Below are 27,081 nucleotides of genomic sequence, written 5' to 3' on the forward strand. Positions count from 1 at the left end.
TGGGGGTAGTTCTGGCATGCTGTGTGTAGGGCTCACTGGCATTCCTGGTATTCTTTTTCTTTGTAGGGCGCAAGCGATTCGTTCATCAGTGTCCCCTCGAGGCCTGAGCAGGAGCCAGTGACGGACAGTTTCCAGGTAGAATGTGCTGCTGTCTACTGAGCAAAGTAGCTTCCCCAAGACCCCCCTCCAGGATAGAGTCCCCATTCTCTACTGTTAGGATGTGGCAAGGACACCCGAACACCCAATGGCTTTGTGCTTTTACCCACCTTGCCTAGATGGAGGAACATGAATTTCTCATCTCAGACTCCTTCCTCCCCTCTCCGAGGCTGGCTAATTCAAACACAGTTCTGGAAGGACTCTGTTCCCTGGGCCAAAGGGCGGAGGTCATGAGCTCCCTGATACTCACCTTCTGCCTGGGTGTTACTAGCTGTTCTGCTGATAGGGGAAGCAGGCCACTCTGGCCAAGGCCACCCCAGCTTGGCCTTTCAACTCTGCATCCCTGGGGAAGTAAATCCCACAGTGTGTTTCTTACCGAAAAAGAAGAGGTGCCTGCTGGGGTCATCACCTCTTTGTTGACTTACCCATCACTTGGTTACCACTTTCTGGGGCTGAGGTTCATTTTTCATCCTTATTAGAGACAGGTTTATCAGTTGTGTCTGAATAGTCCTTGTTTTCCACCAGGGTTCACCTGTCCTCTCCTTATCTGAGCTTTCCAAGGCTCCTCTCCACAATGGGCTCTCTACCCCGCTGCCCTCATCAGAGAGCTCCAGCACCCGGCTCTCTCCGCCTAATGTCTCTGCTCTGCTGGACATCTCCCTTCCGGGCCCTCCTGAGGATGTGCTCTCACAGGGAGAGCCTGCCACACAGATCAGTGACTCCATCATCGAGATCGCCATCAGCTCCGGACAGTATGGTAAGAAGCAGGCTGTCCCTGCACACCCTTCCTGGAATTAGTTCCCCTTCAGGAGGAGGGGTCTGGTCCGGACTTACCCTTGATCTCTCACCTCAGTATTTGCCAACCATGCTGAGTATGTACCTGTCCGGATATCACTTTGCCTATCGAGCAGAGACAGCCAAGGCAGGATAGGTGGATGAGGCATGGACAGGACCTGCATCTGTTTATGGTCTAGTGGGGCAGCTCCTGGCCTTGAGACTGAGAGAGCAGGCCCATGAGGCCTCTCCAGCCCAAAGACCAGATGGAGCATTGTCCTAGTTGGTTCTGAGTCTGGGTGGATGCCTGTGGGTTTTGCAGGTTCCAGGAGGGGGTTGGAAGAATGTCCTGATAAGTGTTGGTGTGGTTGCGCTCACTGGTATGAGTCGGGCCATGAATTCAGACAGCTGAGTTCACAGCCTGGTAGCACCTGGCCATAGGCAGGTCACTGGCGCATTTGAGCCTTACTTTCCTCAGCAGTGAACTAGGAATAGTATGTCTCTCACAGGGCTGTTGTAAACACCTGCAAGATTATTTAGGTGAAGCTGTCAGCATAGGGCCTGGCTCCATCAGTGACAGCTGCAGTCTTTTTCTTTCCCTAAGATGGATATGTGTCCCTACTACAGAGGGATCCCCTCTTCAGATCAGTGTTGTTCATCTTCTGTAGGGGTCCCAGCAGGGTCCTGGGTCTCAAGAGTTCAGCAGTACACAGCCATGCTGTCCTGCTGCCTTAGTGGCAGTTTGGGGATGTGGGGTGCTGTTCCCCCATGTGGTGTCTCTGACCCGGGGTTTTGGTTGACAGGTGAAGGAGTTCCTCTTTCTCCAGCAAAACTGAATGGCAGTGACAGTTCCAAGAGTCTTCCTTCCCCATCCAGCAGCCCCCAGCCAGACTGGATTGCCTCTCCCACCCATGACCCCCAGTGGTGCCCCAGCGACCCCACAGACTCGTCACTCAGCAGCTTATTTGGTGAGTGGGTGTGGAGGGTGAGCAGGGCTCCACATGGTGAACTTGATGGGGAGACTGGATTCTGGAGAGCTTTTCACAGAATCTGGATTCTCTGTGCTATCTGGCAGAACTCTCACTAGGGTTGTTTGCTTGTTTTTCAGGGTTTATTTTTTATGTACCACTTAACACATGGGGAATGTCCAGATTTCCCGTGTGCAGGTCACTGAGCTTTGGCACACATGACATCCTGTAACCCACAGCCCAGCCAAGATGTAGTCCACATTCATCTTCCCACACAGTCCCCTGTGCCCTTCTCTAGTCCAGCCAAGTGTCCTGGCCCCTCCTCCACTAGGGTTTTCTGCTCTTGCTGCTGACAGCGGGGTGGAAGAAATTGGCTCTTCATGCCCTTAGAGTCCCTCTTTCTGTTCTCAGTAACGTTTTCTGATGTGGACAGTTCCAGCTGTCTTGTGGCATGTTCATCCTCACTGGGCACCAGGTGTTCGTGCGGTGGGAAGGGGACATTAGGGAAACACACACCTACCTCAGTGTCCCACATAGGAGGGACTCCTGGGGCACGTCTGAGATTTGTGTACTTTACATTTTTAGAGAGCAGCCAGGGTGTACACATTACCATCGGGACTGTAGCTGCAGAGAGGGGTGTACTATATATATACACATGTTGACCAGGGTCAGCACCTTGTGTGGGCGCCATACTGATGGCTCAGAACATGGGCTCTGGTCTGGGTGATGCAGGAAGCCAGCGCTCAATGACTGTTTCCTGCTATAAGAGTCCCACAGAGCAGTGCAGACCTCTGCAGAGTCAAATATAAGTTGTGAAAAATTGGAAATTACTTTACATGGAGATGGAGGTGGTGTCTGGAAAGTGGAGCACTGAAGCCCCTTGGAAAAATGAGGCCGACTTACACATGCTGCTGGGGACCCTCTAAGGCTCCCCCAGTGAGAAAAGCCAGGGCAGCTCTGTTGCTCCTGGAGCACTGTGCACGAGCATGTGGGTGAGTGCTGCATGGGCTTTGAAAGGCACCTCCAGCCCTCAGGACCCTTCCCTTGGCCTGGTGCCAACAGAGAAATGCCACTGTACTGCTGTGCCCTGGTGCCAAGTATCAAGGCTTGTTCCTTCTTTTTTTGGTAGCAAGCTTCATCTCCTCAGAGAAGGGCCGGAAGATGCTTCCGACTCCGGTGGGGACCCACAGTGGCACCTCCCTGCTGGGCCCCAGCCTGCTGGATGGAAACTCAAGAGACTCATTTGTGTCCAGGTCCCTGGCTGATGTAGCAGAGGTAAGTGTATAACCTTATGCTCGAACTTGACTAGCCCGTTCTGGAGGCAACCGGGTCCCACCTGTTTGGTTATTAAGAACTGCTCATCAAAACATCAACACCAGGAGGCAGCACATACAGATCCAGGTCTGGCTTCTCTTGAGAAACTCTGGCGGCGAACAACAGACTACTAGCTGAGCCCTGAAGGTCAGGACCTGGGAAGCCCTGGTGTTGGGGTTGACCTCCGGGGTTCTGCAGACAGCTAGAGCAGAGTTTGGATCTCATTGTGTCCTCCACTAGTCCTGTGACCTTGGGCAGGTAATAATACTGCCTCGGTTTCCTTATCTGTGCAGTCTTGGTGCCATTGGTGGAGGGGTAAGAGGGAGTTGTAGGTGGCCCTGTCATCACTGCTGTCACCTAATAAGAGGGGGCTTTAGAGGAGCAGCTCCCTTTGTCATCACTTGTTGCCATCACCCCCTGAGCTGGGGATGGGGTTCTGCAGGAAGGCACAGATGCCCTTGCAGTCTCCTCCCACGGTTGGGGTGATGACAACAGGAATCACATTATGGCAGACCCTGGATGTGCAGGCAAGACTCAGTTTGTGACTCTCATCTTTAGACTGGAATGTGGCGTCCCTTTCTTAGGCCAGCTTCGGCTGGTGTAGCCATCCAGGCTCCATTTCATGTGATGTGAGTGGTGTATGGGTAAGAAAACTTCAAAAAGAGTGCTCGTTGAAGGAGTAGAGACAGGTATATTTAACTATAAGGCAAGTTACGAAGTAATGAGTGCTGGAAGAAATATTTAGATAGGATAAGCTTAAAAGAGAGATTTCACATTTAGAATGCCACTTGGATGGGCTTGGTCTTGTTGTTAATGTGCTGGAACAACATCTCTCCAATCCTGGCTCCTTGGGATGCTGAGATGTTAGTGGATGCCCCTCTAGAGTTTTACAGTCAGATTCTAGAGGGAAACCCTGGATCAGACAAGGCTCACACAGTGGTGTCCCATGGCCTCCTCAGCTCTCAGTATCCTGACATGAGTCTTAAGGCCTGAGGATCTTACAGGAACACTTTGGAGGATACTGAGCTGAGCCCTGACATAACTAGAAATTTCACCTAAATACAGACTAGACAGAGCAATATAGTAAATCCTTTCCCCACAGTGAGCATTTCTCAGACCTGTGTGGCCACAGAACCTTTATTCAGAGAACACCTTATGACTCTGATGCCGTGCAAGAAGCTAGTCTCTTTCCCCTCCCATGTATGTGTGGATGTTACGTATATGCACCTAGCTCTTGTGGAGGTGGGCACTGCCCAAACATCCCGAGACGACATGCTAGGATCGCAATATTCAAAGGTGGTCCACAGACCTGCTGCAGAATGCGTTGGACTTGTTAGAGAGGCAACTCTTGGGCTCACCCCAGGCCCAGCGAACCAGAACCTGCATTTCTAATAAGATCTATTCATGGCACATTGCACAGGAAGGTGAGCAGCATAAAACAAAGACAGATGCTGTTCGTGAACTACTAAGTCTTAGATACTTAGAAACTTAGATATATATTTATCTGCAGAAATAGAAAGTGTTTATCAAAAAGATCTGACCAAGAACTCTCCACACTTAAAAAACATGAGTGTGTTTTAAAGATAGTCCTTATTGTCTAGAATTGCAGTCTGAAACGTGTGGCTGAAATGATCTGGTGAGTGGGATTTGAACAAAAGTGATGGGAACAAGGAGTGGGTGGGAGAGGCGAGCCTAGATTGACCACAAGCTGGTGACAGGTATGTAGGGGGAAGACAGTCACTATTTGCTCTACATTTTAAAAACAAGTTTGTTTCAAATTTCTCATAATAGAAGCTTTAAAATTCAGTTCAGGCAATAGCTCTTAGAATTTTCCAAGGCTTCTCATTTGTTTATTATATCATGCATGAACAAAACACAGGGTCCATCCTTATGCGGCTTCCATTCCAGGAAAGGAGGCAGACGGTAAACCCTGAAGACTATATGTTCCATGTTATTTGTCCATAGAGTAAAATCCCAGGACCTGAGGCCCTGCTGTACACACTCGACTCTCTCTTTCCTCGTCTTCTACTCTTTGCCTTACTCGCTGTCATGTTCACTAACTTTCTTGTTTCTGGAAGAGCCGAAGCCTGTTCTCACCCCAGGGCCTTTGCACTTGTTATTTTCTTCTGATAAGAATGTGCTCCCCACCGCCATGGCAAACTCTGTCTTTTCCATGTGCATTTCCTTCGGACCACCCCACAGTTTCAAATTCCACTCTGTGTCATTTGCTTGTTTGACTGTCTTTCCCCCAAGTATCATGTGGAGGGAACCATCACTCTGATCCTGGCAACCAGATGTACCAGGTTCATAGTAGGCTCTCCTGCACACTTGTCAAAAGAATGAGAGTTCAAAACGACGGGAGATTCTCCCCAGGGCACTGTGCCACTGTTTCACAGCCAGTCAGTGGGAGATTCTAATCTTCACTGTAGAGCGACCCCAGGTTCATTCACCTTCCACTGAAGTCCCAGTGGTGGCCAGTCACCTCCAGTCTGGAAGGCAGGCTGGCCACCAACTGATGTGGTCTTGCCTTATGTCCTCTGCCCACAGGTCGTGGATTCCCAGCTTGTTTGCATGATGAATGAAAACAGCGTCGATTACATATCTCGGTTCAACGATTTGGCCCAGGAGCTGTCCATCACGGAGCCCAGCCGCCGAGAGGTTCTGTTTGATGGCAGTGGTGGTGGTCCCCCTGTCAGTGACCTATCCCAGTGACTGCATCTCGTGGTGGGGGCATCCTGGCGGCTGTAGAGGAGGGCTTACAGGGTTGTGGTTCTCAACCTGTGGTAGGTATAGCCCTCTTCAGACTAAAGAAAACATAAATCAAGCCCAGGACACCCAGGAGGTGGTTTGGATAGAGACACCTCTGCACCCCAGAATGTACAACATGCTGGAAGCTATGTCGCAGCAGGCAGAGGGCAGTGGTAGCCTGGGAGATGAAGACGTTCTGGAAGGTCCAACATCAGACATCACTGTGGCCTTAGAGCAGTTCTTCACCAGTTGTGGGGTCTCATGTTAGGGTCTGCGTAGTGACCGTATTTCCACCCATACTTCTAACTTGGTTGTTGTGTTGGACAGTCCAGTGGGTTTTCTTTTTCAAGAGAAGGGAGTGGGTGTGCCCTGGCATAGCCATCACATCCTGAGGAATTGTAATTTCTCCGCTCCCTGCAGGAAGGCTCCAGGCCATGGCTGCATTCTTTCTGCCAAACCTGTGCCACACTTTGGTTGCTTCTCTGCAGAATAATAAAGGCAGGTCAGGGTTGGGGAGCGTAGCTGGGCCTGGCCTGGGCTCTGCCTGGTGGTATCTGGACTCTGAGACAGCAGACACTTCAGGGGACACTGATCACAGAGCAGCAGAAGAGTCCCAGGGGCAGTGTAACTGGTGCCATCACCCTAGAAATTCTGATCCTTTCCTACTCCTTCCCCATGTAGATATATGTTGTGACCGACTGAACAGGAAGGGAAAAGAATCATGTCTTATGCAGGTTGTGTGGACTTTTAGAAAAAATCCTGCTAAACTGGTTGGAGAATGTTTTTCTTGTGTTTTAAGAATTAGGAGACATTGAAGAGGAAGAACAGAGTTTAGTTGGTTTCTTTCCTGCCTCCATCTGCAAGTTTCTTCTAGATGATCTACAATGTTACTTCTCTTTTGGGATGATCCCTAAGCACTTCTTTGACTACAGTTAAGACTTTCCTGATGAGCCATTGAACTTCTGATGTGTTAACTGTTTAGCATCTGAAACAAATGGATTTTGCAGGGATGGTTCACTTCTTCAGTCTCCTCTTCCTTTCATTAGCCTCAGAGCAGAGCAAGACACTATGTGTATGCCTCACGTCTATTATCGCTCTCCTTTTCAGGGAATGCAGGCAAGGGTCAGATGTCTAACCTGTGAGCGCTAACCTGTGGTGTGCTCCGTGAGCCTCCCTGGGTGACCAGAAGTCACCACTGCAGGTGATCCAGCAGCGGTCTTTCCCCAGAACAGAGCTAATAAGGCTCCTATGCCTGCTTAGCTTTGGGAGACTTAGCATGTAATTTACTGTCCAGCCACATTCTGTGTGGCCAGGAGCCAATGCTCTGGTGTTGGGCCAGTAATACCAGCGCCACCGTCGCACCTGCTGCTTCACCTTCCACAGTAGACAGGATGACTCGCCTGAACTGACCGCTGTTCTGTTGCTCACCTTTCCTGTTTCCCCACTAACAGTGGAGTGGCAGCCCTGGCCAGTCCTGGCCCTTTACATGGGCTCCTCCCCCTGTCCACAGTGAGAGATGAGCATGTGTAAAAAGGGGAGAAAAGGTTTTTTTCGTATGCAAGAAGAGTGGATGCTCTTGATCCCATTATCTCACCAGCCGTTTGCAGCCACTTTAGGCTTCAGACAGGGTCATTCATTCTGAGCTGTGGAGGAAACAGCAGACAGCTGGCTTCCAGGGAATAGCTCCCTTCCTTTGTCTCAAGTGTTTCTCAGAGCTCTTGCCTCTAAGGTGGCTTCCTTCTTTCAGATCTGGTTCTAGGCACAGACATCACTAACAGAGGCCTCTGGACTCTTAAGAAAAGTCCAAAAGCTCTGGAAATATGAAAAAGACATGGTGCCACTTACTAAGAGAGATAGATAGCATTGTTTGAACCAGAGTATCTTTAAACTAGTTTATATTTTGTGATCAGTATGTCAGCTTCCTGAAATTAGCACCTTATTGGGTTGAAGATCAGGAGATCTTGCCCTCTGTCTCTGGGCATCTGACTTTGTTAGGTCTGCAGTAGGTTTTACCAGGTCAAGTGTAGGCCATGACTAGCTTCCTCATACCCCCCACTGTCTGAGACCAGAGATGCCACATAATATGGCACCGATGCTGGATGTAATGTTCAGTGGCAGTGTGTACTGTGCCACAGATGGTAGGGCTCTTGAGCTGCTTGCTTGTCCATCAGGGGACACCCTGAGGCAGTCCAGTGGGTAAGTTGGCACCTTTGCCCAGTGACATCTAAAAGGAGGAAAACTCAGGAGATTCTAATCAAGGCACCTCCTGCCTGGGTTTCTGGCATAGACTCTATTTGGGAGCAGGTAACTAACTGTGGCTAGTGTCCTCCACTAGGGAAGTGGGCTAGGGAGGAGAGTGGATTGACTCTTCTCACCTATAATGAAGCTCACACAATTCCAGAGAATTCTGCTGCTTCTGTAGCAACGAGACGCCTAATGTGTTTGTTTGCCATATTAAGGAAAATGGTGTCATTTGTAGGACTAAAATTATGGATGCATTTTTTTTTTTACCAGCCTAAATGAATATGTGTATAAAAATAAGCAATGTTAAAGGCTGGAATTTTCAAAAGACCCAAGCAGAGAAGCCTCCCACTTTGTGCATCTTCTTCTGCCTTCCCAGCCAAAGTTGTGATAGTCTCAGTATATACCTGTGGCTTCTTTTGTGCATTTGAGCATGTTGTAATTAAGAACAGATCAATTTCTCAGAAACATCTTTCCCTGGTTGCTCTAATATTGTCTGAGATCTTTCTGCTGATTCATCTTTTGTAAAGATTGAGACTGAGTATCTGGTCTCAGGGGGTTGGGTGGTTTGGCCTTGATTCTTATTGTGACCATCCAGTGGCGAGCATTCCACTCTTTAGAAGATGCAGAGGCAGGTTGAAGTTCATGGTTCCACATGAGGTTTGTGATGACATTTTTTTCATCTCTCTGTATCTTCTAGGTATAGAGCACTTGGCTCAGGGAGTGGGGATAATTGGAAATATTTGATCGGTTTATCTACTTGCTTTCCCACATTCCAGGTTCTCAACCTCAGAATCCCATTCTTTATCATTCTGTATCATGGCTTCACTACTGGTGGGTGTCCTTTTCAGTGTAACGGTATCTTTACCTAGATCACACCATCAAATCTAGACTTGTGCAGAGAATAGTAATGGATTAAAAGACACTGGACACAAGTGGAGAAGAACGGTTTTTTGTTGTTTTTTTTTTAAAGACATTGAGATCTATCAGATGCATTTGTGAGGACATAGGGCACTTTGTCTTAAGAGGAAAAAAAGGAAAGAAACCACAGCAAACCTTTCCCAACTATCAAAGCTCTCCTAATCCCATAGTAATTTGTAAGTCTTGTTAAGTAAATTCAATCTTGGAAGCACTACAGCAACCTGTACCCTTCATTCTGTAACAGGATAACTGGCTCCAGAGCTTCTGGTCTAGGCAGCAGAACTTATTGCTGTTTCTTTTAATAATTGTTAAGCCATATCATCTAAGGTTTTCGGCTTGTTTGAGATGTGAATTTGTTTTATAGATTATAAATATACATATACAGTGTATGTATAAAGCAGAATGCCTGTCCTTCCTGATTATTTTTTGTACCATATTGTAAATTACATTATTTATTCTTTACCAATTTTGGGAATAAAAGGTGTTTTGGTTATTTAATATAATAAAAGCTGTTAAACTTCTTATGTTTAAATTTCCAGTTTAACTTGTAAATGTTTTTATTATTGTCCATAAATACATACTAATACTTGATCTAATAATTATTGTTTCTGCCTTTTTTTTAAAGTGTGCACTTAAACAGCTCAAGTGGCTCTCATTTGGTGAGATCTCAGAATAGATGGGCTGTCCGCATCGTAATTTAGCGACAAAACACTGCCGACTGTTTTATTTTTGGGTTTTTTTTTTTTGAGTCAGAAATAGGGCAATTGGCACACTTTATCCCTTGCTCCCTATTTATGAGTATGTCTTTCTGAGGTGCCCTACTACCCCACCCCCCCACCCCGGGACTGGGCAGGACAGAGGAACTGTTGAATCTCTGAACAGATAATTCGAATTAGCGTCCTTTTGCTAACTACCATACTTACTGGTTGACTGGTTTGCAAAATCCGCACGTCTGAGGGACTCACATTCCTTCAAAATAAGCAGCGGGTTAGTGGCCCTCAGGTAGCGGTTGCCACCTCAGGAATGTCTAGATTTTGCCCTGCTCCTCCCTTTCCCTGCTCCGCTTGTTCGGGTTTCCAGCACCCGCGCCCCGACCCGTGCCTCCAGGCTGTAGTCGAGTTACTCCAGCTCGGGCCCAGGAAACGATTCCGCAGCGGGAGGAGGACCTGTGGCCGGGGCAGGTCCCGGGGGTCGTGCACCCCGCCCAAATCGGGACAGCCCGCCCACTGCCGGCCTGCTGCCCAGTGCCGGCATTGGACGCCTTCAGTGGCACTTGCTCCCACCAATTAGCTGCGAGCTCAGCGTGGGCCTCTCCAAAACTCTGAGTCTTGGGGGCGGGGGCAGGGTCTGGCGCCGCGATAGGCTGCGGGGCTGTGACTGGCGTCGGCGCCATCCAATAGGCACAGGTGGGCGGGCCTCGGGTTGCGCGGGGCCGGGCGGGAACGGTGGCGCGGCCGGCAAGGAGCCGCTGAGCAGCGGGCGACATGTTCCAGGCCCCGGAGAGCGAGGGCAGCCGGACAGGCTCCAGGTGCAGTGCGGGCGCGGGAACGGGCGGGGCGCAGCCGGCGGGGAGGCTGGCGGGTGACTTCACAGAGCCGCGGCCTCCGCGTGGGAGAGATGGGTGTACATACGGGATGTGCCCGCCAGGATCTAGGCTGAGGGCCCGAGGTGCGCCTCCCTGCGTTCCTCGACCGTAGCGCGCCCGAGAGACTCGGGCCGAATGGTCTGCTGCTTCGGGGTTGGGCAGTGCCGGGAGCTGGAGTAAGGCAGGTGTGTGCAGCGCCGCAGGGGCTGCGAGTTGCCTTCCTGGAGCCTGTGCTGGCGCCTGGGACGCTCGTGGAAGGGCCTCGGGGGAAGGTCACCATCCTGGAGCCTTTCGCCTCATCCCACAGCCCTGGAACCAGGCTGTGTGCCCTCCCCTAATCACGAAACTTCGGAGCCAGCAGAGCCCTCTCCTAATCCCGCAGTTTGGGGAGGTAGGTGCTGCCCTCCCTTCATTCTGCAGCCAGGGAGCCAGGCGTAGCCCTCCCCTAATTACGCAGCGGGAGAGGTAGGTGGTGCCCTCCCCACTAATCCCGAAACCCGGATGGTAGTCCGTGCCCTGCCTGCTTTGCTGATGATGAACCAGGCCCAACTGCAAGTGATTGAAGCAGATATCCATTGCAGGTCTCTGACTGGGCTTCAACACTCAGGAACACACTGCAGCATATTTTCTTTCCTTTTAACTCCAAAGTGCTCTGTGTGTATTGAAAATCAGACAGATTAGGTTGCCAGAGCTGGTGAAGTCTGTCATGCCACTGGAGGAGCCAGCGTGCACTGTCGAGTTTTGGACCTTCAGTTGCTTCTGTAGCTCAGCTTCAGAGTAGAAGAGAAGGTATTTGTTATGACTGTTGAGATAAACACTATATAGGCTAAATACTGAATAAAAGAATTGCTTCAGCTTGCTGAAAACCCTGTAAATTTGAGGGAGTTAGGTCATTATTCATTAACACACCTAATGAAATAATTAGTCATTAATCCATGGAACAATGACGACTAATTACTTGAGTCTTGATCTAAAGAGGGCCAGAAGTTTTCCCTGGAGTGCTCAGGATGAATCAAGTTTCTAGTGCTTGGTAACTGCTGTTCTGTACCAACCACGCCAGCTGGGCAAGGGCCTCTTCCTAGTACTTTCTCAGTTGTGTCCAGTAAGTACATTCCCTCTTTGTGCTGCCTGGCACTGGATGCCCAGGAAATGTTGGCTGAATTAACAAATAAATGCTATGAGTAACACTGATGTTATGCTGACTTCGAGCTACCGATGCTAGCTACAGTTCTAAGGCAGTGCACACTTCTTTGGGATATTGATTTTGGAGGGGATATTATGAAAAGGAGAAAAATCTTCTTTTCAGAACATTGAAGAAGGAAAAGCAGTCTTCTTAATTGGATAATTAAATGTAATTGGAAGCTTCTGCTTGGGATCCGTTGGAGGCTTTGCGTTTGACTGCCATCTTAAAGGACTTAATTGGTAAACAGGTCTTGTAGGGTTCACACTTATTTGGCTTTGTAGGGAGGGAAGCAAGTGGTGGCTGTACAATCACCCGGCCACGTTTTCCTTTCTTAAACCTACATCTTTTGTTTTCTCGATGAGGGATTATTTTATATTAAAGGGATTTTGAAATATAAAAGCATTTTTCTTTAGCTATCCTTAACCTAAGGTCTTTCCTTTAAGCTGTAAGGTGCACCGCTTCTCTCCAAACCTGACCAGTCCCCAAAAGCTTTTTTGACACAGGGACAAGCTCTTGGAGGAAGGATCAGGAGCTGAAGAGACCCCCTCTAGGTCTTGTTTTCTCTTTCTCTGCCTGTGCCCATACTGCCGCTGCGTATCTTTTCTTCTTGTCACATCACATGCCCCTTAGTTGTTCTTGTATATTTTGAACATGTTTGTTGAAATATATTGAAGGGATACTACAAAAGTAAAAAATAATTAGGAAGCAGCCTCATATGTAGTTTCAGCCCCAAAATGTCTGAGCTCACTAGTATTCCCACTCCTCCATAACTAGTGTCATAGCGATAACTGATAGTGAGCCTCAGTGAAGCCACACTGAACCATTGTTGTGGGTTCTGTTTTTATTGAAATGTCATTTAACTCTTGGTCCTATTTATATGAGACCCTGTTGGGGCAGTCTGTGCAATTTGCATGACTGCCACGTGACTGTGAACCCCTCCTGCTACCCCATTGCCTTTGTGATGGAGATGGTTATTGTCCCTTCCCAGGGAGCTTGGCCATTCTGCACTGTAATCACTCTGCTTCAGCATTCTAGGGCACTAGTTCCCTTTTCTTCTCTTGTTTTCAAAGTAAAATAAAAGATAATTCAGAAAAGTACACAGAATAATAAACACTGTACTTCTACCACCCCAAGTTAACATTTTGTCATCTCAAATATCTGTCACCTACTGCCTGTGCCCTGAAGGTACTTTTTTCTCACAGAAACTGCAGACTCAGTTTGGGCCTTACTTCTTCCAAGGATGTCTTTGGAGTTCCAGTAACACTCAGTGCTTCTGTCAACATAACTCATGGAACCCCGAAACCACCTATGCACAGCTGTAGCTTTCCCGGTAAACCTGAAGCTTCTCTAGGCCTAGGACTTGCTCTCATCCATCTTTCTATCCACAGAGTCTGGTGCAGGCAGACTTGCCAGCTATAGGTGCTCGGGGAATGTGTGAATTGAACTGAATGAAGCAAGGGCGAGAGGCTGAGGAGACTTGGGATCCAGGAATGTAGAATATGAGAATCAGGAAGGACTCTTGAGAGCTTTGAATCAAGATGAGTCTTCCGAATCTGATCTGACAATTTGCGAGACCTTGAGGGTTTGAAAGAAGAGCCATGTTTCAAATAAGTCAGTAAAACAGGAATTTTAACTTGTGCCAGCATGACATGCCTTGATGTTAAGTTCTGAAATTCAGTCTTGAAGATTGCAGATCTCTATCTCTTCTTTTCAAAGAAATAGCTGTGGAGACCCAAGCATATTGGACCTCCTGTAGCTAGCCAAGAACAATATGGAGAATGTCATTATGACTGGGGCTGTCTGACTTATAAATGAGTACAGGAGTCAGATGGCCTTACCATGTCCACTGACAAAGTGTATGTCTTATCAAGCCTTTCCTGATTTAAGTTTGGTTATTGATTTTTAAAAATTTTCCTCAAACCGAAGTAATTTTTTTCTTCATCAAATCCTTAAGGAAATGCTAACTGCTGAACAGGAGGCCACCTTCCCTGTCCTCCCAAGCAAACAGGGACTCCAGCACCCCTGTGCAGAACTGCCAATTGTGCACTTCCGTGGTTTCGAGTAGCCGGCCTGCAAGTCTCTGTCCAGGCCAGGCTGGCATGTTGTCTGCCCTCTGTAAAGTGCTTTCTGCAGTCCTGCTTTACAGCCATGGAATCTGAGAACTCTGTTCACTTGAAATTATAATGAATGATCACCTCCTGTTCTAGCTCTTTTGAGGAAACATTTTAAATATGTTACTCCTTTTGCAAACTAAACCACAGGCAGCATTTGTATACCTTTCCATACCTTTCCGGTGAGGCCTGACCTCCAATCGTAGCTTTCATGTGTCAAGCTCTGCACTTTTGTGTATTTATAAATGTCTACAGTCACAGACAGTCCTGTTGCTTAGGGCTAATGAAAGGCTGGACCACTCACCAGTTTAAAACTCAATTTCAGGAGGCTCCTCTCTCCTTTAAGATGCATTTTTAAAATCTTTCTAGGTGTTCTGAAAAGAAGCTACCGCCTTGCTTAAGTAGACCAAACTCAAGGGATATTAGAGCAGAGCTTTGTGAAAATTTTATTAATTTTTTGGCTATGTTAATAAAAAGTGCCTCAAGGTCCTGATCTTCCTCTTCTGAAATGTCTATTTTAAAACCTTTAAGTTGTGCATGACAGTTTCCCAAAGATGGAGACTTCAGGTATGCTGCTGTTGGTGACTGAGCAGTGGAAATGCCACTCTTCTTTGGGGGTGTTTAATTAAAATCAAACCTCGTAGAAGGCCAGTGTGTTTTAGAAATACACCCAGTGCATATACGTTGATCAGAAATGAACAGTGGTGCTCGTATGCATGTTCTCTGATCTTTGATGTCCCACATTTCACTGGTTGTACCAGACTTAAGGACCATAGGTAATGATTGTGGTTTAGATTCCCAGGACTCACCTGGATTAATGTTAATAGCACTCCCCATGGTCTAAGCTGACACTTTCCAATATAAAGATGAGCCACATAAGGAATTATAAGTTTTCTAGTAGATACATTTTAAAAAATTAAAAATCAGGAAAATTAATTTTAATAGATATAATTCAATCTAATATGTATAAAATATTATTTCAACATGTGATCAATGTAAAAAAAAAGATTAAAGAGATATTTTGTCTTCATCTTCGAAATCTGTTGCATAGTCTATACTTAATAGCACATCTGAGTCCTTACTGCCATATCCAAGTGCTCACTGGCCCCAGTGGCCAGTGGCTGCCCTTCTGAAGACCCAGCTGTGTGGGTCAGGCTTGATCTTTGGATAAATGGTGTGCTGTCCTTGTTTTTTTCTGAAGGCCTTTAATAAAGGCATATGGGCATAATCTGAGCTCTAGATCTGGACTGCCTGGGCTTGGATCTGGCTCTGTTGCTCCCTGCATGACCTATCTCGTGATTTCTCTTTATCTCAGAGTCATTGTTTGTAAAAATATGCCTGCCTTAGAGGGTTATTGTGTAAGGTCTTTGGAAAAGTAGCTGGCATATAGTAAGCACTTAGCAAATGTAAGCTTTGCTAAATACCACTGAATGTGTTTATAGTATTAAACTCTTAATAATAAACTCTACTGAATGTGGCTCAACTTGCCTGTTTTAAGGAAACTTATAAGAGGTCCCAGGAATAATTTCAAAATAAACACATTTCCAGAGGGTTTTTGGCATAACCAAGACATACAAAGACAACTTTTAAGGGAACCTGAAGGTCAGTAAAGGAAGTTTGCCATATATGGCTATCTGTAAACTTGTCATGCCCGTATGAAATAATTGCAGTGTGTAATTTTTTCATAGATGTTAAGAAAGTACACGTGCCTTGTCTGGTTACAGACAGTAAGGTCCCAGGTCAGCCATTTGTCACTCATGTTTGCTCTGTGCTTGTAGGGCCATGAAGCCCCCAGGAGGAGCATCCAGTGATCTTTTCGGAAGTCCAGAAGAAGTTGTCCCTTCAAACAGGCCCAACAGGATGGCATCGAATATTTTCGGACCAACTGAAGAACCTCAGAACATGCCTAAGAGGACCAACCCCCCAGGTGCGGGCCTCTGTGACTCATTCATCCTTTGGCGTCTACCTGTTCTTTTTTTATGATGCTCTTTTGATAAAATTTTCTTTTTCTTTATATTGATCCTTTCATATATTTTCTGGTACAGGTTGTCCCTTGCCAACAGAGTTCCAGAATGTGAGGAAGGTCTTTTCCTGACTTTTACTTTGTGTCCTGGTGGCTTAATCATTTTTGAATTCTTCCTCATCTGTCAACAGGCATTGGCTGGGTACGGGCACTGAGGATTCAAAGGCAAATGTGGGATTCTGGCTCCCTCCAAGGAGGTTCTCCCAGTTGTCCTATGGACTTCTTGAGATTTCTGAAATTGTGTGCAGATTGTGCATTTAAACATTTTTCTTAGGAAGGGCATTTTTAATCAGATTGTTGGTGAGGCCAAAACTAAAAAAAGGATGACACAGATGTTTGTGGTCTAATACACATCTGTTTAGTTCTCATCCCACTTTCTAGTGGTTATAGTGGGAGAGCATCTTGGAACAATGTTTCTCTCAGCTGATAGACTATCTGATTGAGTGGCCATCCAGTGCTAGTGACCATATAAAAGTCAGCATTTCAGACAGATAATAAAATCAAGAAAATCAGCTAGAACTGCTTGCTACTCCACTTCAGTTCTAGGTGCACATACTTCTCAACCAAACCTAGAGGAACAAGAGCAGTAGATTCAAAAGCTAGTGTTTTGTTTGGTTTGTCGTTGGGATGCGGTAGAGGATTAATGTTTTGGATATAGTTGTGAGTAAAAAAGCAAGTGGTTTTACCAAGCAAGTAACATTCTCACCATATCTAGTTTATGGGTTTAGGGCCAGGAGTGGTCAGCCCTGCACATCCTTTGTACCAACGATAGCAGAATGATGGGTCGTGTGGCAGATAGAATCAAATCTGAGGCACCTGAAGGTGTATGAACCAGCTCCCTTGGCCCTGGCTCAGCAGAGTGATTGGCTAGAGCTCTCCCTAGGATGTCGGGTTTCCTGGAAAGTGTGGCAACTTGAGTGCATTGCTGCTTTGCCAGTCTTTTGGAATCTCATGATCCCCTAGCTCTTGTGCTCAATAGGCAGCCTGGGCCCCTCTTGACCAGAGAGTGAGAAAGCCTCTGTATTATGCATGGTCACAGCTCTATTGACAACCAGTGTGACCCTGCTTCTTGTAGTCTTGTTGCTTGGGGTGCTCTTTAAAATTATCTGTGATGAATTCTCAAGGGAAGTCCGAAAGGGAAAACTGCTAATTGTGTCTACCACCCAGACCTAAACTTCTGCCTCTGTTTCATTATTTAATCTGAGAGATTAGCCAGCCCCACAGCTTTCCAATAAGAGGGCATCATTGAGAAAAATGTGCAAGGCAGAGTGTGTGACTTACCATGTGAGTCATTGAAAATTTATGAGGTATTGTCATACCCAGTGTTTCATTTATGCTTTGTTCATGTGCTGTTTTTCCTGTTCTAACGATGATTATGTGTGGATTGTTTAATATCTGCTAGGGATTACGCTAAGTGTTCTGCGTGTATCCATTTGGTTTTCTCTACAAACTTAGGAGGTAGATGGTGTTACCCTCTTTCAGAGGAGAAACTGAGGCTCAGGGAGGTTCACTGGTATGCCTGAGCCCCACAGCTCGTTGGTGGCAGAACTAGCTTTTGCATATTGGTTTTCCTAACTCCGGAGATCTAAACTTACCTCCTGAATATATCAGTTGGGATAAATTTCTCAAAATGAAGTTGCTGGATCAATTTAAAATACTGATAGATCCTTCCAACTAGTTTCCGATGGGTGGCTCAGTGCCCATTGTGACATTTGCGATGCTCCTCCCCACAGTCCACCAACACACAGTCTTTTGCAATTTAGTTCTTAAGAAAGTATACCTTGAATTTGTCTTCAGTTATGAGTAGAGTGAGCATCTTTTCCTTCTTCAAAGCCGAATTCATTTTTCAGGTAAAATGTTAAGTAATAGATATGCAGTGTGACTACATTATGTAAGTTCAAAAACAGAACTGTATTATTTAGGGTTGGACATACCCAGTAAAACTATAAAAGAAATAACAAGTTTGTGGTTTCTGGAAAATTCAATTGTGACCTGGGGTGATGGGGAAGGAATACACGTTTCTGGGAGCTAGTACATCTAAAAGACTCAGTGGTGGTGGTAGTTACAGTTAAGTTGGTGTTTGCTTTGTCTTTATTTGTGATACTTCTGTCTTACGAACTTTTCTTTGTTATGTTTCACAATTCAAAAAATGTTTTTAAATGAGCAAAAACTTTCCAATTGAGTTACTTTTATCTTCCATTTTTAAAAGAGCTGAATGGACATTTTAAAAAGAATTTATTTAAACATAACCAGACACAACAATAAGGAGATGGCCTCAAGCAGTAGTTTTTTTCTACTTTGTGGTCTAGACATCTTTGCTAAAAACTCACCAGTAGTAACAACATTACTGAGGGCTTACCTGCTTCACGTAGATTAACTGGGTCCTACAAAGGGACTATTATTATTCATTACCTTGTTAATTGAGGAAATGGAGACAAAAGAATGTTGAGGTCACTTATCCAGGCTCACACAGTAAGTGACTGAGCAGGGACTCCACCCAGCAGTCTGGCCAAGGAACACCTGCCCTTAACACCCTGCTGTGCTGGTTCCCCAGCCCAAGAGTTTCTAGCCTGGGTTCTGTGGCTTCCTGAGAGGTCCATGGCTGAGCCTCAAGAAGGTTTGTAATCACCTTGATATTCCATGAATGTGCGTGTGCACATTTTCCTGCAGAGCAGTCCCACATATTCTCTGTTCTCCCATCCCAAAAAAGGCTGGGAACCCTAGCCCAGCCACCTTTATGCTTCTGTGTGTCCCCTAGAGACTGGCATCTCAGAAACCCACACTGCTTCAGAATCCACTCTAGCAGCAGGGGTCTGACAGGCTATCAAGGGAACAAGCCTCCCCCCCACCCCCACCAGAGCTTCCTCCCCTCAGAGCTCTCATAGAGCTTGTCATCTAGGATGTTCTTAAGGTGTTCGTAGCCTTCCACGAAACAGTGTGGGTTATTACAGCCAAGAAGTGACTGTTTGAAATTTAATTTCTTGAAAACAAAATACAAAGTTCAAAACTATAAAAAGAATACGTTAAGCAGTCTTGAGCCCCTGCGCCTTATCCATCCCATTTCCTGCACACACGCAGACTCTATAGGTAACCACTTTTTTTTTTTTTTTTTTTGATGGGAGGGAGTGACTTCTTTATTTAGATATGAGCAAAAAAGAATACCCCCCTCCTTTTACATTAAGACAGTGTGTGCTTTGTAGATTGTTATGCATCTTTTTTCACTGAAGAGTATGTCCAATACATAGCCAACGTTTATTGAACATTTATGTCCCGGACATTGTTCAAAGCATTTGACATATGAGCTACAGTAAGTCATTGAATCCTCTCACAGTGCTATGAAGAAGATCCTTTTATTATCCCCATTCTACAGATGAGGAATTTGGGACACAGAAAGGCCAGGTAACTTGTATAGAGCTGTGTAGCTAGTTAGTGGAATGCATCGTTCCTCCTCTAAGATTATAAATTGTTAGTACAGCACGGCCATGATTGTAATGGCCCCACCTCGGGGGTGGGGGGCGAGAGGGGGCGCAGTGCTTGGTGTTTGCTGAGTGGAGAGATGATCCATTGGTATTGTCTGGTAGCCATCTTTCTGCTAATGTAGGCATTTACTTTTCATATCTAGGCCTTAGTCATCAGCTTATAAGAAGTTACATCTTAGATGCATATTTTCATTATGGCTTATCAAATCACTTATAGTTGGCAGGAAAGATGTTAAATGTCTGTGATTTGCTGACATATCTAGTTGTCACTGGAGGTTCCAGCCAGAATGAGATCAGAGAATGAATGACTAATAAATGTTATTTTCCAGATTACAGGTTTGCCTATAATAGGGCATGTTATTAAATTCAGTTCTATCTGTCTGACCTAAATATTGAGCAGCTGTTTGCTTTTAATCTACTAAAGAACTTTTCATGGCTTTAATGAAGAAGATTCTTCAACTGGAAAACATGAAAAGGTCAAAGTTAAGGAAATTCTAGAAAGGAAAATACTGTTTTATGCCATCTCACCATCTTGCTTTTAGAGGCCAGCCTAGTTCTGCTCAGTTCTAGAAATGGAGTCCCAAACAGGCCCCTGGTAAAGGGGTTGTGCTTAATGTAGGTCTTTAGGGACCCTCATCATCCTACCTTTGTTGGCCTGAACTCCGAACTGGACTAGAGCATCACTGAGGGAGGAGGTCTCTGAAGTAATGAATGTGGAAGGCAGGAGCTGGTGGATGTTCTGGGTTGCTCACTCTTCTGTGATTGTTTTTACAGGGGGGAAAGGAAGTGGTATCTTTGATGAATCAACACCTGTGCACACTCGACAGCGTCTGAACCCACCTGGTGGGAAGACCAGTGACATTTTTGGGTCTCCAGTCACTGCCACTTTACCTTTGGCACATCCAAATAAACCCAAGGTATGGATCACATCTAGATAGCAGATATGAAAGTAAGAAAAGCAGACATTGAGCCAAGTTGTGATATGTTATTAGGAAGAGACAAGAGGGTGTCGTTGGTTTTCCTGGGTGCAGTCATTAGTCATTGAGTTTCAAAGCTCCCCTGAATCATTGGAGAAGTAGATTCCAAACTCATGACTGAGCCCTGGGGGAAGCTGGTTTGGGTGTGTCGGTAGCAAGCAGCGACTGCCCACTGCAGATAGGCTGCTGCTCTTTTCTGTGTGTCACCAAGGGGTAGTGGGTAGAGTTATAAAATTGGACATACAACAGAGGAGTTAACATCTCAAAAATTTCACTATTTTTAGTGGTCGTCAGTAAGTACAACTGCATTGGATTAAAATTCATGAAATACTTAGAATTCATGGATTCCTAATTATACTTTTTAAAAAATTGAATTTGTCACTTTGAGAATGTCAGGGAACCAACTCATTATGAAAACTGCTACTAAAGGATGGAGTCAAGCATTTAGCCAGCATTTCCTTTATAATAATAGTTGTTGAGGGAAAGATGCCTGTTATAAAAATACTCTAGCCTATAAATGAAGGAGTAACAATTCAAATATCATTTCGCAGACTCGTAATGAAATTGTGGGTCTAGGCAGTGATCATCAGTGGCTGCTAACAATGAGAGACAACCAAAACTATGGATCTCATGATAGAAGGCCATTGTGGACCACCTTTGAATTCTGAAACAGACCAAACCTCATATTATTCAACACCACAGGAATTCAATCAGAGTAATCCAAAATATAGGAAATTACATGGCAGTCAGTAGAGAGAGATTCTAATGATTAAAAAAAGACTCAATGCATTCCCTATCAAAGTCTCAACAATGCTTTTTTGAAAAGAAAGAAAGACTCATCTTAAAATTTATATGGAATCTCAGGGGAACCTGAATAGCCAAACATTCTTGAAGAACAAAGTTGGAGACTCACTCTTCCCGATTTCAGAATTTACTACAATAATCGAAACTGTGTGTGGCACTGTCATTAAGATAGATGTATAGACCGGTGGAATAGAATTGAGAGCCAAGAAGTAAACTTTCAAATCTATGGTCAATTGATATGTCCACAAGAGTGCCAAGATTAATTCAGTGGGGGAAAGAGCAGTCTCTTCAACAGAAGAAATTGGATATGCACATGCAAAAAAATGAAGGTGGATTCTTACTTTTAATCATATATAAAAATTAAAAATGGATCAAAGACCTAAATGTAAGGGCTAACACTATAAAATTCTTAAAAGAAAATATAAGAACAAATCTTCATGATCTTAAATTTGGCAGTGATTTCTTAAATATGACACCAAAAACACAGGCAACAAAATTTTAAATGAATAAATTAGAATTCATTGAAATTGAAAATTTGGGGGCATCAAAAGACATTTGATGCAACATTATTTACAGTAGCCAAAATATGGACGCAACCTAAATGTCAATCGATAGACAAAGAAGTGGTATATATATACAATGGAATATTACTCGGCCTTACAAAATAATGAAATCTTGCCATTTGCGACAATATGGATGGACCTAGAAGGTATTATGCTAAGTGAAATAAGTCAGAGAAAGAAAAATATCGTATGATTTCACTTATATATGGAATCTAAAAAATGAACAATCAAAACAAAAACAAACTCATAGATACAGAGAACAAATTTATAGTTGTCAGATGAGAGAGGGTTGGGGTGACGGGTGAAAAAAATGAAAAGGTTTAAGTACAAATTGCTAGTTATAAAAATAGTCATGGGGTGTAAAGTACAGCATAGAGAATAAATAATATTGTAATAATTACATATGGTATAAGATTGGTAACAGACTTAGTGGAGTGATCACTTTGTAATGTATATAAATGTCTAATCACTATGTCGTACACCTGAAACTAATATATTGTGTGTCAACTATAAAACTAATATATTTTATGTCAAAATAAAATTTTCAAAAAGATACTATCAGCAGAACAAAAAGACAATAGAATATTTGCGAATCAGATATCTGATAAAGGTTTTCTATCCAGAATATATAAAGAATTGCAATCACCAAACAACAAAGACAACACGATTCAAAAAAGGACGAAGGACTTGAGTAGATATTTCTCCAAAGAAGATACATAGATGTTCACTCAGCACATGAAAAGATGCTTAACATCCTTAGTCATGAGGGAAATGCACATGAAAACCACTAGGATGGTTATTATCAAAGTGGAAAATAACAAATGTTGGTGAGGATATGGAGAAATCGAAACCCTCATACATTGCTGATGGGAATGTAAAATGGTACAGCCACTGTGGAAAGCAGTTTGGCAGTTTCTGATGCAACTATACAACCCAAATGTCCATCAACAGATGGACATAAAAAGGAATGACGTTTCTGATACATGCTACAACATGGATGAGCCTTGTAAACATATCCTAATGTTCTAAAATTTGACTAGATGTTAGACATTTAAGGAATTGTTAATTTTTGCAGTTGTGAGAATGTCGTTATGGTTATTTTTTTAAAGGACGTTTTTAAGAGCCACATCTTGAAATATTTATGGGTAAATATCTGGGGTCTGTTTTAAAATAATTCCACAAGGGGGTAGAGGGACTGAGGTTGGGAGAACTGAAGAACTGTGTGGCTCAGACCAGGATGGCATGAGCTGATGCCATTGTAACTGTACAGTGGATTATGGGGCGGGGCGGGGGTCACGGTGCTATACTCTTCACTTTGTTTATGATTTAAATTGTCCATAACAAAATATTTTTAGAAGTTAAAAATGAACCCAAAGTCATCCATGCCTTGGTTTTCATCATCCATTTGAATCGGGATAAAGAGTTTCTGAACCATGCATTGATCTGGGGTTTGCCTTGTTTCAGGACCACATGCTGTTGGGTGAAGGAGAAGACCCAAAATCAAACCTTAAAGGTGAGCTTCTGTTTCTTGTCCCTTCCCCTGAGTGCTCTCACTCTGGAAGAGTTGCTGGTGTACCCCAGAGGAAGAGTTCCTGTGCCCTTTCCAGGCCAGCTGACGAAAACAAGGTCATGTTTATTGCCGAGAAGATTTCGTATTTGAAGAAAGCCAGGGAAATGGGCTCATTTATTTCTAATGAAAGTTTTCCAACTGGTCATCAATGTTTTTCTTTTCTTCTTGTCATTGCTAATCAGCCAAGTCCTAAAACTAAGGTGTCCTCTTCTAGAAGCTGATCTTGTTTTGGGAAGGGCAGTGATCCAAAGCTTTAATATACTTGTGACTAAGGGTAATGCTAGCAAAACTAATGCAAAGAAGGGCATAGGGAGAGCAGAACGAGAAAGGAGAATGTGAGGCTTGCATGTGGTGGGAAGAGCTGTTGCTTCCATAATCCGTCACTTAGGGAGTGAGCTGCCCCGGTGGTGGGGCTAGATGTGACTCTGAGTCCCACCATGGTTCTCAGAGCTGACTATGGGAACTGATTTCTGCCTTTGGGTCACCATTTCCCTCAGTTACCAAAATACATGGGAATTTGTTTATTTAGAAAGTCAGAGAAATAGTGTCAGAAAACATTGTTTTACCTTGCTAGACCCTCCAGTTGAGACAGGCTCCCTCTCTTCCTTTTCATACTCACTTTGAGAAAGTTTGCTTTTTATACTTGAGGTGAAAGAAAGGGGAATGAGATCCAACAAGCAATAGAAAGCAGTAATGAACTTATTAAGGAATTTTTCAAGGGTTCTTTATAGTACTAAGCCCCAACTTTATGCAAGGTTCAAGAATGGCCTCTGCTAATCAGTGAGTCTTATTGGTGTAGTTGGAAGCCTTGCTCTGTGTTCCTGTCTTCTCTTTACAGTATGCATTTCTTGCTAGCTAGTCTATGTCGCAGACTTTTCATGTGCACAGCTTGCCCATCCAGGTAATGGGGAGCCTCTAACGGTTGGTTTGCTGACTTTGTACCACAGTTGCAGTGAGCACCTTGCCCAGAGAAGAGCCGAGTGAGAAAAGTGGCCTGAGACAAGCGGACCATGCCCAGGAGCCCCAGCCTACGCCCGTGGTTGACAGCCATGAACCCAGGTTGGGCCCACGGCCTCGATCTCACAACAAAGTTCTGAACCCACCTGGAGGCAAATCCAGCATCTCCTTCTACTAGAGAAGCCACTGCTCCCCCTGTAGCCATACAAGAAACTTGAGAAATAGGATTTCAAATATTATAGTTTCTTTTAGCCCAAAGGAGCGGGGGTGGGGAGAGGGTCCCTCATGTATCTGAAGCCGCTGCTCAGGCTCCATTGCCACCGTGAGAGTCACAGAGGACCTTTCCTTCCAGACTGATGAGAGACACATCTTTTGGGGATAAAATGTAATTTAGTAATTCTGGATGTGAGAGGAACTCTAAGACGGGCCAGGTGGGGAGCTGGTACAAGGCCACAGGAGGGCCTGATGAAGTGAGATCTTCCACGTCCTTGTTGCATCAGTGACCTGCCAGCCAACTGAGTATGTAGAAATCACTTAACACAGTAGCAGAGTTTAAAGCCTTTGAAATTAAGCCAGAAACAACATGTGCATTAGGCATAAGCTGAAACACCAATGGGAGGGGGTTCTGTCTCTGGATAAATTCCCTCTGAGATCCTAATGCTGTTTACCCTTTGTGGATACCGTCTCAGTTCCTGGGACTACCGCTGCTAAACCCCAAGGCCTCCTTTTGTACTCAGCCCCAGTATATTCTGCAGTCTTTACTTGAAACATCTTGATTGCTTTTCCTTGGCAGCAGTCAACAGAACCCAAAAAGTTCTCTAGTCTTATGCTTTATGGAGAGATTTTGTACCCCGATCCTTTGAGGTGATCTGACAGGAATCTCTGCCTTTCACTTGTAGACCAGTTTTGCTTGTGAATTGTTCCTTTTTTCCTCTCGTCATCCTTAAGTATCTGTCTTTGCTCCTCGCCAATAATGTAGGTAGTTCCTCTATCTGCAAGGCCCACTGACTTCGGTAGGACTAAAACTCTATCCAGATACATTCAGGTAATGGGGTTATTTAAACCCTTCATTTGTCTTTTTTTCTGTTGACATTGAGAAGAGATGCTTGAGAACCTTGGCTTCTTAGGTTTGAATTCTTTAGTAATATGTAAAGAACTCTTCTAAAACACCAGCTTTACATAAGTGACTATTGACTGTTGTTTCTAACACCTTTCTTGAAAAGAGCCAGTTGCTCAAGTACACCAAAGAGGAAGAAAATGTTGCTTAGGCCGCCCGTGATAAAGCTTTGCAGAACCTCTGGACCGTATTCACGGTTTCCAGAAGAGGCTTGGAGACCTTAGGCCAGAAGATTAACTAGTTTGACAGCAAAGCCTCAACTGGCCAATTCCACTATATTTGCCAGCAAAGATAATATGTTGGCAAGAATCCTTTTGTTTTAATCTGTCAGGCAGAAATTTCTTGCATTCAGCCTCCTAAGGGCTACAGTCTCCATTCACTCATGCTGGACCAACAGCAGACAGAGGAAAAGGTTTATGTGATGGTGGCTGTAATGAGTGCCTACAGAGCTAACGCTAGGTGCTAGAAATGTTTTTATCGTTATTAAAATTGAGAAAAGCAACAACTGTTTTGTTATACTCACAGTGGCCAGCTGAGACACTAAGTGCCTGCAGGAGCTACCTGCCAAGCCCCACTTCTTAAAAATCAGCACATTGAGGGGATCTGCATGTGGCTTTGTCAACCAAAGAGTTTCCCTCCTTTCAGCTGCCCTGCTGACTTTGGAGCCAAGAAACACTCATTCCATGTAACTTTATCAAGTACTTACCGTCTCTGTCCTTCAAACGGTCATTCATAAGAAAGTTGTTTGGAATTCAGTTTTCTCCCATTAAAAAATGTCATAAATGGTGATTAGCTTTTAAGTCCAGACACACTAACTTGTTTAACTTACAATGAAATATTCTAATGGTGGAAACAACTGCCATTCATAACTATTTTGTTTTGTTTTTCAATATACAAGAAAATGATTGTGACTTCCAAATTTGGCTGCTAGGAAGAATTCTGACATTGAGATGCTGGCCCTTCTGGCTTCATCCCCACTCTATCAGCCGGATGAGAGAGAGTGCTCTCTAGTTCGTCCACAGGCAGGATTTCTGGGGTGGAGCTGGAAACCAGAGATGCTAAGAGGGAGGGGCCTGAGGGAGAGGAAAACCGGAGGTATAGTAAGAGCCTCTGGGCAACAGTGACAACTCCCTGCCTTTTCTCCCGCCTCTTTTTCACCCTTTTCCTCCTTGGGGCCGTAGGAGTAGGTTTAGAGTGTCTGGGTCACCCGGAGAAGCAGATGATGAGTTTCTGCTCATGTGAGCCTGATAGGAATGGTCATCTGTATTTGGGAAATGCTAAATTCATTGGGACTGCCTGTATGTGGAAGATTTATTAACTCTTAGCATCCGTTGTCAACCTCTAAGCCACATTGAGAAATTACCAGTTTGTGTTTTTATTAAGCCTTAAAACTTTTTATGTGCATTTGGTGCCAACTTTTTTCTAGAGCTGTATCAAAAACAACAAGCCTGTCCTCACATCACAATGTTATTTTGATAAGAACATTTTGTTATTTTTACAAGGCAGAATTGGGTATAACAGTTGAATTAAACTTAGTAATCATGTACTCAGAGTCTGTCTTTGTTATATATGTGTGCGTGTGCGTGCGTG

At 44.6% G+C, this 27,081-nt stretch overlaps 2 protein-coding genes across 7 annotated transcripts in view; both read left to right on the top strand.

Moving 5' to 3' along the window:
• The window catches only part of CRAMP1 (cramped chromatin regulator homolog 1), a 58,969-nt gene extending 49,248 nt beyond the window's left edge, over positions 1-9,721 (top strand). For all 5 annotated transcript variants that reach the window (XM_011376850.2, XM_023521326.1, XM_011376851.2 and 2 more), the window contains 5 exons: positions 67-135; positions 682-913; positions 1,734-1,898; positions 3,028-3,173; positions 5,760-9,721. In XM_011376850.2, the coding sequence (XP_011375152.1) occupies positions 67-135; positions 682-913; positions 1,734-1,898; positions 3,028-3,173; positions 5,760-5,924 (777 nt within the window). In that variant the 3' untranslated portion in view covers positions 5,925-9,721. The remainder of the gene's footprint in view (positions 1-66; positions 136-681; positions 914-1,733; positions 1,899-3,027; positions 3,174-5,759) is intronic.
• A 791-nt stretch (positions 9,722-10,512) lies between these two features.
• JPT2 (Jupiter microtubule associated homolog 2) lies at positions 10,513-27,037 on the top strand. 2 transcript variants are annotated; one of them, XM_011376853.2, is made up of 5 exons: positions 10,513-10,650; positions 15,780-15,928; positions 20,278-20,420; positions 23,312-23,360; positions 24,365-27,037. In XM_011376853.2, the coding sequence occupies exons 1-5, from the start codon at positions 10,607-10,609 to the stop codon at positions 24,550-24,552; spliced, it is 573 nt and encodes a 190-aa protein (XP_011375155.1). In that variant the 5' UTR covers positions 10,513-10,606; the 3' UTR covers positions 24,553-27,037. The 2 variants fall into 2 exon arrangements, with proteins under 2 accessions (XP_011375155.1, XP_011375156.1); XM_011376854.2 differs by lacking the exon at positions 10,513-10,650 and adding an exon at positions 10,949-11,098.
• Positions 27,038-27,081: the final 44 nt, after the last annotated feature.

The sequence above is a fragment of the Pteropus vampyrus genome, unplaced genomic scaffold (genome assembly GCF_000151845.1).
Source record: "Pteropus vampyrus isolate Shadow unplaced genomic scaffold, Pvam_2.0 Scaffold303, whole genome shotgun sequence".
NCBI classification, from domain to species: Eukaryota; Metazoa; Chordata; class Mammalia; order Chiroptera; family Pteropodidae; genus Pteropus; species Pteropus vampyrus.

Bases quoted from the DNA above. Each gene is read 5' to 3' on its own strand.
- JPT2 (XM_011376853.2), top strand. From the start codon at position 10,607: ATGTTCCAGGCCCCGGAGAGCGAGGGCAGCCGGACAGGCTCCAG. The intron at 20,421-23,311 runs GTATGGATCACA...GCCTTGTTTCAG, and splicing joins CACATCCAAATAAACCCAAG to GACCACATGCTGTTGGGTGA. The intron at 23,361-24,364 runs GTGAGCTTCTGT...TTTGTACCACAG, and splicing joins CCCAAAATCAAACCTTAAAG to TTGCAGTGAGCACCTTGCCC.